The sequence below is a fragment of the Phasianus colchicus genome, chromosome 20, assembly GCF_987193195.1.
Source record: "Phasianus colchicus chromosome 20, bPhaCol1.hap1.1, whole genome shotgun sequence".
NCBI lineage: Eukaryota > Metazoa > Chordata > Aves > Galliformes > Phasianidae > Phasianus > Phasianus colchicus.
The window spans coordinates 5581797-5595399 of NC_143455.1; the positions used below are offsets into that span (position 1 = coordinate 5581797).

At 64.2% G+C, this 13603-nt stretch overlaps 2 protein-coding genes across 3 annotated transcripts; both read right to left on the bottom strand.

The window, feature by feature from the left end:
- Positions 1 to 92: 92 nt before the first annotated feature.
- On the bottom strand, positions 93 to 8050 carry TIMP2 (TIMP metallopeptidase inhibitor 2). The gene is made up of 5 exons (XM_031598954.2): positions 7911 to 8050; positions 1969 to 2069; positions 1790 to 1898; positions 1583 to 1707; positions 93 to 1486 (listed from the first exon to the last, which is right to left on the bottom strand). Exons 1-5 carry the CDS (start codon positions 8038 to 8040, stop codon positions 1289 to 1291), a joined length of 663 nt encoding a protein of 220 aa, XP_031454814.2. The 5' UTR covers positions 8041 to 8050; the 3' UTR covers positions 93 to 1288.
- Positions 8051 to 9488: 1438 nt separating this feature from the next.
- CANT1 (calcium activated nucleotidase 1) lies at positions 9489 to 13409 on the bottom strand. 2 transcript variants are annotated; one of them, XM_031598950.2, is made up of 4 exons: positions 13318 to 13409; positions 11686 to 12325; positions 11284 to 11487; positions 9489 to 10949 (listed from the first exon to the last, which is right to left on the bottom strand). In XM_031598950.2, the coding sequence occupies exons 2-4, from the start codon at positions 12302 to 12304 to the stop codon at positions 10579 to 10581; spliced, it is 1194 nt and encodes a 397-aa protein (XP_031454810.2). In that variant the 5' UTR covers positions 12305 to 12325; positions 13318 to 13409; the 3' UTR covers positions 9489 to 10578. The 2 variants fall into 2 exon arrangements, with proteins under 2 accessions (XP_031454810.2, XP_031454811.2); XM_031598951.2 differs by having other exon boundaries at positions 13231 to 13364.
- Positions 13410 to 13603: the final 194 nt, after the last annotated feature.

Below are 13603 nucleotides of genomic sequence, written 5' to 3' on the forward strand. Positions count from 1 at the left end.
TTATTGTCCGCAGCTCCCCGCAAACACATCGCGATGGAACGACAACCCCCCCCCCAGCCCCCCCAGCCCGAGCTTTAAATTACGGCAGCACGTTAGATACATCTTACTTTAATACTTATCAAGCAGAGATCTGAAAATAACTATACGTAAACTTTTTGTCTTTTTTTTTTTTTCCTTTTTTTTTTTTTTTTTCTTTTTTTCCTCCTTCTTTTTATACACCACATCGAGCTGCTGGCCCGGAGCGGGGCCACGGCCATAAATTAAAGCAGCTCCGGGGGGTCCTGAGGGGTCCGGGGGGGCCGGGGGCCGGGGCCTGCCCGGGCGCTGCCCCACAGCCCCTCCATGATCCCCCCCCGCCCCCACTGCAGAGCCCCTTTACAAAAATAAGTGCAATTCTAACACCTAACAGGGAAATAAAAACCAACAAAAAAAAAAAAAACCAACAAAAAAAAACCACCAAAAAAACAAACAAACAAAAAAAATCACAGCACGGGAATGATAGAGCTGATGGCAGAACAGTGGGGGTATTAACTCAGAGACAGGCTACCAGCAGAGACAGGAGTAAATGTCACATATGATATAACCATACAGAAGCGAACGGGAGTCCTATATGGGACTGATTAGAGGGTGGGTGGGATTTTTTTTTTTTTTTTCTTTTTTTCCGTTTCGTTTTTTCTTTCTTTTGCTTTCACTTTTTCCTTTAACACGTCAAAGTTGCCCAGACTGGTCCAGCACCACATCGTCACCCTATGGGGACGCACAGCATGAAAACACCCCGAGCTGGGGCCAGCTGTGTGTGTGGGGAAATGGCTCAGAGAGAGGGGGTGTGGAGTCGGTGTCCTGCAGCCATCCCCCCTGGGGCCAGGGGTTGACCCCCATCCCACCCCTAAGGGCTACAGTGGGTGAGAGCCCCACGGCTTCTTGGGTGGGAGCAGCCGGTGCCAAGCCGCACCCACAGCAAGGGATGGGATGGGGACAGCACGGCCCTGCTGCTGGGCAGCTCCAGTTGGCAGTGGGGCCCCTGTAAATCAGGGACAGCTGCTGCTGCTCACCAGCATTCAGCCTGCAGGGAATGGGGCTGCCCTGCCTGGTGCAGGGTGCACAGTGGTGCAGGGTGTGAGCGGCGCACTGCCCCCCCCCCACCCCACGCACACATGGCAGCTCCGTGCCCTGCGGCCCCTGGGGGCTGTGTGGGTTTTCATGCTGTCTCCAGGCCCCGATGTCGGCGTGGACCAGTCTAACATCTCGCTGGGCTTTTCTACTGGGTACTGGAATGCACTCGCTTGGCTTAGGGGTCCTCGATGTCGAGAAACTCCTGCTTCGGGGGGGCCATGCCGCGGTACCAGGCACATGAGCCGTCGCTCCTCTTGATGCAGGCGTAGTGCTTGGCCTGCCGCCCGCCCACGATCTTCTCCATCGCCCAATCTGTCCAGAGGCACTCATCCGAGGAGGAGACGAAGCACGGGATGGAGAGGCAGCGTGAGATCTGCGCAGGACAGAGCTGGTCAGTGCCCATCCCTGCAGCCCCCCCTCCTCACCCACAGGGATGCCCCAGGTGCAGGTCCTGGGTCGGGGCACTCACCTTGCACTCGCAGCCCATCTGGTACCGCTGGTTGAGGCTCTTCTTCTGGGTGGGGCTCAGTGAGTCCCAGGTGGCAACCAGGTCACACAGCGTGATGTGCATCTTGCCATCGCCCTCGGATTTGCCTGGGGAGAGCCGCACAGAGCTGCTCACACACACACCAGGGGGCTGCAGGGGTCCAACCCCCCCTTGGATGCCCACTCCTACCTGCAATCAGGTACTCCTTCTTGCCTCCTGTGTCCAGAGGCTGCCCACACACTGCTGTGGACGGCGCCGTGTAGATGAATTCGATGTCCTGATCAGGGCCCTTAAACATCTGAGGAGAGAGTGTAGGTGTGAGCAGCACTTCCCACCCCCCTGTCCACCCCATGGTGCCTGCCCTGTACCTTGATCTGCTTCACTTCATACTGGATTCGCTTGATGGGGTTCCCATAAATGTCGTTCCCTGAATCCACTTCCTTTGCAGAGACGGCCTTTGCTCGGATCACTGCAGGGGAAGGGCATGGAGATGGGCATGAGCACAGCCCCCCCAGCCCCAGCTCTGCCCCAGCTGGTAGCCCAGCCCTCAGGAAAGTGTCTCTCACACAGAGGGACAGCATGGCCACCCCCCACCAATGGCACCCTGGGAGCACTTATTTGTCCACCACTATTAATTAATCCATGTCCCAGCCCAGTGCCCGCATGGCCCAGCACAATGGAGAGACCCAAGGGCAGCAGGAGCTCACTGCAGCTTCACCTCCAGGTGTAGGAGGAGGAAGGAGCCCCCAGCAACCATCACAGTGCCGACCCACCCAGTGCCCACTGCCTTTGCACCATACAGTCACAGAGGTGCCCGGCCACAGCTCCCTGCCAGCCACTGGCTACTGGCACGTGGACCCCCCACATCAAGCAGGCACAAAAACTGCATCCTCCCTGGGCTGCTTCCTGCTCTCGCAGCCTGCAAAAATAACCCAGGCAGCTGCAGTAGAACACTGAAGCCTGGGGCAGTGAGAAAACCTGGCAAGGTGAGGGGCTGGGTGAGCTCACTGCAGCAGCACGGTCACAGGCCCCACAGCTCTCTGCTCTGCAGCCACGTGGAGCTGCTCTCCTTGCACACTGTTCCCCTGGGGATGCAGCTCGGGGTGCTGGCCAGACCAGTGCAAAACGTGGCTCCCCCTGCACAGCAGCACCCAATCAGGAGAGCAGGGGATGGAAGCACTGCATCCCACCTGCAGCATGGGGATGTGAGCCTGGTTGGTGAGGCGGGCATAGGCAGAGCACGCATGCAGGCACTGCCCACCCACCACTGCAGCAACGCTGCCAGAGGTGCACAGCAGGGACACACAGCCCTGCCCCTGGCACAGACAAACCTGTACGCATTGCTTTGCCCCCAGCACCACAGCAAGGGATGAAGCCACAGTGCCCCAGAGCCAGGGTGAGCAGAGGGCAGGGAGCTGTGCCATGGGAAGGTCTCCGTGTCACCCCTCCAGCGCAGCGCAAGGACACAGAGCCACACGTGAGTGCCCAGCACGTGGCACTGACCTCACTGGTGAGAGGCTCACCCTGACCCACAGCTGCACAGGTCACAGCCACCCCTGTGCCCAGAGCTGCGAATGGCAGTCATGTCCCCACAGAGAGGTGCAGGGGTGCAGTGGAGACATGTGCAGGGCCGCGTTGCCTGCTGTCACCTGGCACAGCATGGAGCTGATCCGGTTGCGCTCTATAAATACAGTGGGGCGAGCGGTGGGCACGCAGTGCAGCTGTTTGGGCTGAAGGTCAGCGGTGGCACTGCACCACGTGGGCACCCATCAGCGCTGACTCAGTTTACTCTGGAAAGGAGAAGAGGATGGGGAAGGGACTGAGGCAGGCGGGTCAGGGCTGAGTGCCCGGAGCCGTGCCAAAGCTGCCGTGCCTGCCACCCACCCACGGTGGAGATGAGCCCCAACTGGAGCAGCTCAGCCCCCGTTCCCTGTGCCACCATGGGTGAGGATTGACCCACAGAGCCCCACAGCTCTGTTCTGTGCCACGATGAAGGCGCACACAGCCGGAGAGCCGAGCGCTGCCCGCGGTGCAGTGCAGGCGTGGGGGACGGCTGCTGGTTCAGTGGGCTCCAGCCGTTTCCATTCACGTGCTGATGAATCACTTGACAAAAATGCAGCCCAATTCTAGGCGGATTTGTTCTGAACAGTGCGGCTTTGTGGAGGGGACGGCTGCGCTGTGCTTTCCCCGCCAAGACCCCAGCAGCGCAGCCAAGCTCCTCAGCAGGCCAGAAACCAGAGCAGGGAAAGGGAGGGACGCAGGGGGACGCCCAGGTGGGGACACGAGGATGGAGCTGCCCCCCGAGGTGACGGCAGCACATGCTCTGGGAGCAGCCCCCGGGCCTCCCCAGGTCTCTGCAGAGCTCAAAGAACCAACCCAGAGGCTCCTGCATATCCCCAGGCACAGTGTGTCACTGGCGCGTCCCTCACCATCCCATCACCATCTGCCAAAGCCCTTCCTCAGCACGGGCAGGAACTGCGGTGTCTGCCTTTAACTCGCCACTCTGCACAAAAGCTGCTGCATAAGCACAGCTGAGCTGTGCCCTCAAAGCGCCCCGGCCCCTGCCTGCTGGCAGCCCCCCACCCACTGCCCTGGGGCACACGGGGCTGGGAGCCAAGCGACCACGATAACACTGTACTGACCTCACGGCGCTGACTCAGCACAGCCTGGCAGCACAGCTCAGCAGGCCCTGGCATGGAGAGGGGCTGCTCGGCCGCCTGCAGCACCATAGCGCAGCTCTGCACGGGCTCCCTCCCATGCCCCAGCCCCACATAACAGCAGGACGCAGCAGGGCAAATCACAGGATGTTGAGCGTCGGTGCTGCTTGCACGCACACAGCACCTGTGTGGCACAGAGCGAGGGCACCCAGTGCTGCACCCCACACCCCAACCTGCACTGCAGCAGCCTCCCCGAGCCCAGCACTGGGCTCCATCTCTGCAGTGATCAGCCCTCGCTGCCCACAGACCCCCCAGGAACGTGCTGGCACGCGCGCAGTGGGTGTTCGCTGGGAGCCGGTGGGCAGTGGCAGCTTTCCACGCTGACCAGGCTGGGCTGGACATGGCCCAAGGCCCAGAGCAGGGCCTGCAAGGCACAGGACATCCCTTGGCATTGTGGTCCCCATGCAACATGCAGTGAGGAATGGTGCTGTGCTAGGACACATCCAACCCTGCACGGCTCTGCCCTGTATGCGACCACTTGAGACAAAGACGGATTGCGGGCATAGGGTGGCATCCATCAGCACAAAACATCCACTGAGACAATGCATGGAGATGCAGCAGCCCCAGGTGTCCTCAGCACCTCAGTCCCCAAGGACTCCCCTCCCTGCCCGACACACTGCAAGCAGAGCCCCTTCCCAGGACGTCCCACCCCGAGCCCCAGCGTGCGGCCCCCGCCTGTGGCCGCCTGGGAAGCATCAGTGCCCACAGAGCACGGGAAGCGTTCCCGGGCTGAATGGCCGAGGAACAAAGCTCCCTTCTCGGGGCTGCTGGCAGCTACTGGAGCACAGGGGCTGGGTGCCAGTGCCAGCAATGCCCGCTGCCACCCAGCCCCATTGTGGGCACAGCCCCAGGGTCACCCCAGCACTGCACAGCACCAACAGAGGCAGAACACAGCAAGATGTCCCCAGGACGGACTCCACCACCCCAGCCCCACCAGGTCCCAGCGCCGGGCACCTGTCAGAGCCCCCAGGGCACAGCAGGGCGCTGCCACTCGACCACGAGGTCAGGGAGCTTTGGGCACGCAAAGGCTGAGGGGATGTGGGAGCAGCTTGAGCACGGAGGTGCAGTTGTGGCTGTGCTCCCCTCGCAGTCACAGCTCCTGAGGGTGCACGTGGGGATCAGCCCCAGCCCCAGCAGCCCCGCAGGGCTGTGCCTGCAGGAGGAAGCGCCCGCGCCAGGCCCCGCTCATCCCCAGCCTGCGCGGCTGCTCCGAGCGCAGCACTCCCCATCGCGGCGTGCGTCATCCTGGCCTCTGACGGAGCGGGATGGGGTCCAATCAGCGGCGGCCCCGAGCAGTCAGCCCACAGCCCTGCTGCATCGGCTGCACGGTGGGCAGGCACCGGCACTGAGAGCAGCAGGGCGGCCCCGGGGCCGGCAGCCCCCCACCCGCTCAGGGCACAGCAGCGTGCACCAGGTGCCACCCAAAGAGGGAGGTCTCCCCTCTGCCCCAAAGCCACCTCCTTGCCCCAGACCCTGCACAGCCACCATCAGCCCCCGCTGCTCAGCCCATCCCAGCGTGGCTCGGAACTGCTGGGATTGGCACAGTGCTGCCAGGGCCTGGATCCAAGGGTCACCCATCCCCGGTACCAAACAGCCACCCTACAGCTGTCCATCACCCTTGGCACTGCCAAACGCTGCTGCTGGGGACTCCACTGCTGCACGGGGCCAAGGACACAGCCCAAGTATCACCTCCCTCACCCTCTGCACCTCCATGCTTCAGACAGGAAGCAAAGCAGGAGAGGGTCTGCTGCTGCAGCCCCAGCCCAGCCACATCCCTGCCAGGGGGCTGAGCAGCGTGGGCAAAGCAAACCCCAGCAGCCACACAGGGACACTGCCACCCCACACACACATAAACCCAGAGAGCCCTCAAGTCTCTCTTGTAGAAAACTGCTGCCCATCTCCCAGGCCAGGAAGCATGAGCAGAGAGGCCGGGTCACCAGCCCCAAGGCCACCAGCCGCAGTGACGTGACCCTCAGCCCCACAGCCCAAGACAGAGCCACGTCTCTGATGTGGGTGCGCAGAAGGACCCATGTGGCGGCAGCAGCAGCCTGGCCCCAGGGCAGCCAGCAGCAGGAGAGGAGCAGCCCTGGCACAGAGAGTGTTAGTGGCTCCCAGGCCCAGGCTGGCTCTGTGCTGGGGCGGAGCTGGCCATGAGCCTCCCAGCACAGAGGGAAGACAAGAAGGGTGCCAAAGGGCAGGGATCAGAGGCAGCAGGACAGGCTCCTGTTGCATGGGAAGCTGCCAGGATCAAACCCTGCTGCCAGCCAGCACCCAGCACCATCCCCAACTGGGGTCAGAGCAGACAAATCCCATCCACATCCTCTGTGAGGGAGACATGGGCTGGAACTGGGGGTGAAGGCACAAGGGACAGCACAGCCAGGACCGGGCTGCCTGGGAGCTGACACCTGTTGGGCAGCCACAACCAGCCCCCGCTTCGCCCTTCCTGGGACTGCTGAGACAGCCGGGAATGCCGAGACAGCAGTGACTCAGCAGCTGAGTCACGGGTGAGCCAGCACCCCAGGATGGCAGTGTGAGTCACAAGTGGCCCGGAAGGATGACCCCGACGTGAGTGTGATGGAGGCTCAGCCTCGCTGCGGGTGATCTGCTGCTCTGGGGTCACCGGCTCGGCAGCAGCTCTGGAAATTCAGCACTCCATTTTGTGTGGGCACCTCTCCATCCCCAGCACACCCCGTGATGTTCTGAGCTCTATGGGCCTGGCAGCAACGGTGCACTGTGGGATTTACCCTCACATCGCAAGCGGGGTCTGTAAAGGGGGGGGGGGGCCGGGGTCTGCCAGCACATCCTGGATCCGGAGCAGGAGCAGAGGATGGGGCAGGGCACGGGCTGCTTAAGTGCTTGGGAATGTTACCTCTCCAGCTGGGCCTGGGAACGGCCCCGCCAAGGAGGGCGGCAGGAACTGGGGCCGGTCTGTTTGTTTAATATGCTAAAATTTAATAAGGGCATTATTCATCGAAAGAGGAATCCAGATCCCGGCGCTGCCAAGCCCTCCCTTTCAGCAGCATCCAAGCCGAACAAAGTGGGACGGGGGAAAGGAAATGCCTGGAAATAAGGAACAGACGGGAGGTGACCGAGCCCGGCGCTGCTCTGGGCCGGCTGCTGGCTGAGCGCTCCAGGCCGCTGCCTACGGCAAAGCGCCGCTTTGTGAGCGGAACCGGAGCGCTCCGCTCCCCCGGGGCTGTCAGCTCCCCGCGCTGCCACGTACCGTCCCGCTCCCACCCGACGTGCAGCGGCCGGGCCCATCGCCGTGGGACGCAGGGGAGGAACCGCGCTCCGCGCCCGGCCCCGGGGCACGGCGATGGGCCGGGAGAGGCGGGCACACACCGGGCGGGCACACGGCTCCCGGCCGCCGCCACACCGACACACCCCCGGGACCCGCACACGTGCAGGTGCCGCGGTGCTCGGCCGGGCCCGGTGCGGCAGCCCCGTCCGTCCGTCCGTCCGTCCGTCCATCCGACCCGCCGCCCCGCGCCAACTTTCCGCCCGCCGCCCCCACCGCGAAGTTCGCGCGGCGCTGCCCCGCGTCGGGGGGCTGTGCGGGGCCGGGCGGGGCCCCGCGGGGACAAAGCGCTCACCTACGTCGGCGTTGCAGAAGGCCTGCTGCGGGTGGATGGGCGAGCAGCTGCAGGCGTCGGCCGGGCGGGCCCTGCCGAGCAGCAGCACCGCCAGCCAGGCCAGCAGGCTGGGCAGCGCGGCCCCGGGCATCGTGCGGCGGCTGCGGCTCAGCGACGCGCCCCAAAAAGCCTCATCCACCGCCGGCCCGGCCGAGCCGCCCAGCCCCCCGATCCGCCGCCGGAAAGTTTGGGTCCGCCGCCGCGGCCCCCCGAGCGGCTTTGCGGGCGCTGCTGCAGCCGCCGCTCTCCGCTGCCTTCTATGGAGGTGTTTTCTTCCCCTGGCTGCCGCTAAGCCTCGCTTTTTAATGTGCTCCGGGGATTCGCTGCTCCTCCTCTGCATGGCACGGGGCCAGCCCGGCTGTGCTCCCGCCCCTCGCAGGATCCGGCTCCGCGCCGAGCTCAGCCCCCCGGCCCGGCCCGGCCCCGCCCGCGCATCCCGGCACGGCCGCGGCCCCTCCGCCGTTCGTCCCGGCCGGGGCCTCGGAGCGGACGGCGCGGGGCAGCGCCGGGACCGGGCGGATTTCGCTCCGGTCGTTGGGCGGCGGCACGGGACCCGGGCCCGGCTCGCAGCGCTGGCACCCGGCCCGCGCCGAGCGGAGCAGCAAATTGCAGGGAGGGCCGCATTATGTCTGTGCCCAAGCATTTCCTCTCCTTCCTGCTCCTCCAGCTCATCTCCTCCTGCCGCCCGTGCCCCCTCCCCCCTCGCCCCCCGCCCCGCTTCCCCCGCTCCCCCTCGGCCGCTCACGGGGCTCTGCATCTCTGCGATGCGCCGCTGCCCTCGGGTCTCTCCCTCGTGCCCGCAGCACGCCCCCAAAATCTGCCCATCCAGTCCTGCGATGCCGCCGGTATCTCTGTACCTGTCGCACAGCGGCAGCTCTGCATTGCCACCATCCCAGCGAGGGCAGCCCCAGCTCTCCCTCAGCGCAGGGGCACACAGCATCTGGGCGCAGCTGAGCTGGGCACTGCAGGTGTGCTGGCAGGGACAGCAGTGCTGCAGCGATGCCAGCTGCTCCTGAGCCACAGAGCTGTCCAGTTCACATCTGGTGGAGGTGTCAGAGCTTTTGCCCTTTAGGATGAGAAGAAACAACTGAAACGCGGGCAATTGAGCCCGGTCCAAGCCCTGTGTGAGCCTGCAGGGAGTGTGGGAGGTGAGCACACACATCCGTGGCAGGGTGGTGGCATGAAAGATGGCAATGGGCTCTGGGCAAATACTGTGGCAGTGGACACTCTCTCCAAGTGCTCAGTGGGGCTGAGGGGGGGGAAGGGGGCACAGGGATGCTGCAGCCCGGCCCTGGTTGTGCCATGTGGCCCCAGCAGCTCTCCAACACCTGGGGTTTGGCAGCCTGGAGAACGAGGTGGGGTCTTGGAATGAGGGCTGGGGTGGAGAGGACACAGCACAAAGGCCCGCTGCCTGTGGGATGAGGAGGCGATAGGTGCTGTAGAGCCATTGTCTCCAGACTGGGCTGAGCACAGTGCAGGTGAGGAGAGAGGAGCATGACAGCAGCTGACGTGGGCAGGGAGCAGCAGCCGTCCGAGGTCTGCAGTCCGAGGCCAAGCACCAGGGTCAGGGCTGTGCTGCAGGGCAGACAAATGTGTGTGCTCAGGGCACAGTGCCCTGCAGTGAGTCATTGTTGTTGGGGCTAAGCGGAAACACATGTCCAGCTGCGTGCGCTCCTTCCACAGAACTCCAGAGATGCTGGACACTAAAACAGAGGCAGAGAGCCGGGCTGGGAGCAGAGGGCACACAGTATCTCCAAAGGGACTCTCCCTGTGAGGCCTTCCCATGAACACAATGACCAAGCAGACAGTTACTGACACATTTGCTGCACCATTTATGCAAAAGGGGAAGGAAAACCAGCTAACACAGTGAGAAACATCCTGATGAAATCCCCCACAGCTGTGATGTCTCAGCTCGCCCTGCCCTGGCTGTCACCCTGCTGGCCCCAGTGAACACCCTGACTCCAAGAGAGCCAGAAACAGGGTAGGACCTGGCCAGCGGCCCCCCTCAGACACATTCCTCTCTTGAGGATATTTGTCTCACACACATACCCTGTGTGCTACTGTAAGGTGCTGGGGACACAGAGCAGAGCCTCTCCTCCCAGGACACGCTGTGAGTGTGGAGCGGCCCCAAGGCTCAGGTCAGAGCCCATCCCCAGGAAGGTCAGGAGAGGCTCCACAGCTGCAGCACTGTAGCTGCAGGGATGTGAGGACAGTGCCCTGGGCACCAGGCTGGCACAGGGGCAGAGGAGCTGAGCTCCCTCCTTGGTTGCAGATCCAGAGCGTGGCCGTCACCAGAGCCAAAGACTCCCTGCAGAGACTCTGGGCACCAACACCTGCAGTGCAGGGAAACCTCACTGCCTTGACTGCTTCGGCAGCTGAGGCTGGGCTGGTGGCAGGGAGCAACACCCTGTGGTGGCAGTCCTTTGCCACCAGGTGCCACTGCCGAAACACTCGCACCATGCAGGCTGCAGCAAAGCCAGTGCTTTACACGGGACGCCAACTACAGAGCTTGGAGTGCTTCATGCGTCCCTGGATCGGGAGGCACACTGTCTGCTCCTTGTTGTGAGCACACCAGCAGGGCCCAGCCCACGCCCTCCCATCCTCCCTCACCCCTCTGGTTTCAAGTTTGTTAAATAAACTCAATGCCCTCATATTTCACGCTCCCAATCCTGGTTTCAGGCAGGAGGAAGCGCCCATCCAGCGTGAAGGCCATGATGTAACTGGCAATCTTGCCATTGTCCTCCTCCGATTTCAGTGCCACGATGATCTGATCATCTGTATCCGGGATGAATTTGAAGGAGGAGAAGCCGTGAGTGGGAACCACCTCACCCACACGTCCCACTGTGATGTCCCCAAAGTCCTGGCTGGAGCTGAGCAGCAGGTTGGTGCCACGCTGCTCATCTGCCTTCTCGTTGTAACGCTCGTGGCTGGCGCGGCGCGGCAGGAAGAACCAGCGCTGCAGCGTGTCGCTCCAGGAGGCCGACTCGTGGATCAGGTAACCTGCAGCAGGGAGCAGGTCTGTCAGCGTAGGGCATGCAGGACCCTGCCACGCTGCAGGGACATCCCCCTACACCGACACCAAGCATCCTCGCTTCAAAAGATGCTGCAGCAGAGGACAGACATATGAAGGCCAGAGCTGTGAATGTTTCCACCTCTTTCTGCCCAATGCCAGCCTCTTTCCACTCCCTAAAGCAGGGCAGGGGCACCCCTGGCCTAGGGGACACAGCTTCTGGACGTGACTCTGGCCATGCCATCCTCCAGAAACTGATCCCATCGACTGTGAGGAGAAACCAGGCAGGGAAGGGGCATGCAGCAACAAGAGGGAGCTCCATACCTGGGGGTCGGATCCCAGCCGCAGCCCGCAGTGCGTTGTAGTTCATCACCCAGTTCTCGTGGCTCACATCGCCCTTGTAGCCAATAACCTTCACCCACTCGGGGTTCTCATTCACCACCTCACCCGTGGTGGTGGTCCACTCCTTGCCCAGGCCCCCCACGTACAGGTGTTCGTCCTTCACTGCCAGCCACTCTGCCTTGAAGCCTGCAGTGGAAAGAGCAGCATGAGCTGTGCCAAGGCTCGGCCACACATGGATGTCAGGGTACTCTACAGCCCCCCCCCAGCTCAGCACTGCACACAGCCCCCCCAAACCCTGCAGAATGACAAAAAGGTGCAAAGAGACAAAGTCCCCCTGCCCTGTGTGAGTAGGTCAGGCAGTGAGCAGGGCATTACAGGGCTCACCTTTCCCCACAGTGCCATCCCCATCCGAGAGGATCACCCAGGGCACCGCCTTGTTGCCCTCGATCTGGTAGACCACCCCAGTCCGATCATCCACAGAGTACAGCTTCCCATTGAAGACAACCAGCTCTGAGAGCTCCATGCCCCGGCCCTTTTCTGCCAGGTGGGACTGCAGCACACTCTCCTCTTTATCCCACTCCACCGTCACACTGTCCCCACTGGCTGACAGCACCAGATAACCCTTCTTCAGGTAACTGAACCAGGTGTGCTCCTCAGAGCCCCGGGACTGAGTGTCCAGGTCCGCAATGACCCCGATGCGGTAGCGCACGCCCTCAGGGTTCCTTTGGGGTGGGGACAGCGGGTAGGTGTCATTGTAGCGATCCTCCACCTGCAGCCGGAGGTGCCGGCTGTGCGAGTTGGGCGCGATGGGCCGTGCCGGTGGGGAGCGGTGCAGGCAGAAGAGCAGCAGCACGAAGCCCACACAGGCAGAGGACAGAACGATGGCCCTCCAGCGCAGGCGGAAGCGGGGGTCGGCACCTTTGGTCATGGACGCGAGGACGGGCAGGCTACCCACGCTGATCCGCAGCGGGCTCATAGACTCATGGCAGGGAGGCACGGGCATCAGCCTGTGGGCGAGGAGAGCCTGGCAGCGAGGAAAGAGCAGGTGAGAGCTGCAGCCCAGCGCTGTGCTTGAGGATGACAGCAAGGCACAGCGTCACGGTGAAGCAGTGGCCCTCCAAGGGCTGCTTTGTTGCGGGAGCCTTTCTGCCACGCTCAGCCCCTCATCTTCCCCATCGACCCCAGACCGGAGCGAGCCCCTGGCTGTGTGCTGAGCATCCTTACAGCAGCATCCTCACCCACGGAGGAGAAGGGTATCAGCTTATAGCTGCACGCGGTGATGACCAGCACAGTCCTCACCTCCGGAGTGCAGAACTGTGCTGGTGAGCGTGCCCCGCTCCTGCGGGGACAGCAGGGACACGTGGCAGCCCCGCCCGAGCAGGATGCTGACACCTGACCAGGAAGTGCGGTGCCCGGTTCTGCGGGGTGCACAGCCGGGCCTACATCCACAAAGACTGCAAATCCCAACACCATGACCCTACGATGCGGCAGCCGCTGCCGGCCCGGTCCGCCCCGGTCCCATCTACCCCCGGGCAAAGCCGAGCTGCCCCGCCGCGCCCATCACAGGGATGCACCCCGTGTCCCCCCACGCCCTGCCCGGGCCCGGGGACACCGCAGCTCCGGGGACCCCCGGTCGAGGCCGTGCCCACGCCGCAGGGCCGGGCGGCGCTCCCGCGGTCCCTCAACGCCCCTTTCAGGCGGCCCCGGGGCGGACAGAGGCGGCATTGAGCGCGGGGGCGGCCCGTGGCACCGCACGGGGCGCTGCGGGCCCGGCGGCTCCGCGTCCCACCCCGGCGGCCGCCGCCCGCGCCCCGACCCGCCGCAGCTTCAGAGCCCCCCGCCGCGCGTGGCCCCGGGCGGCGGCTCCCCGGCGCCGATCCCGGCGCCGCTGCCCCGAGCAGCAACGTTCGGTACCCCACCGCCACGCACCGGTGCCGGGCAGCCGTCACGCCGCACGCCGCAGCCGCCTCGCCTCGCCTCGCCCCCGGCCCCGCCGCCCCTCGGCCCCTCGCTCACCGCGCCGCCGCTCGACTGCAGCCGCCGCTTCCCCCGCCGCCAACAGCTACCGCCTACAGCTCCCGGCAGCCCCCACGCTCCGCTACGGCAGCCGACGGCGGCCAAAACAGCGCGGGCCGCGCAAAGCGGCGGCGAGAACTACAGCTCCCGGCAGCCCCCGCGCTCCGCGGCCGCTCTCATTGCGCGGCGTCGCGGGGGTGAAGCGCGGCGTGCGGCCCGGCCGGGAGCGGAGCGCGCTGCCCGCGGGCGATGGGAGCCGCGGGGCGGGCTGTGCTGCGACCCAGCG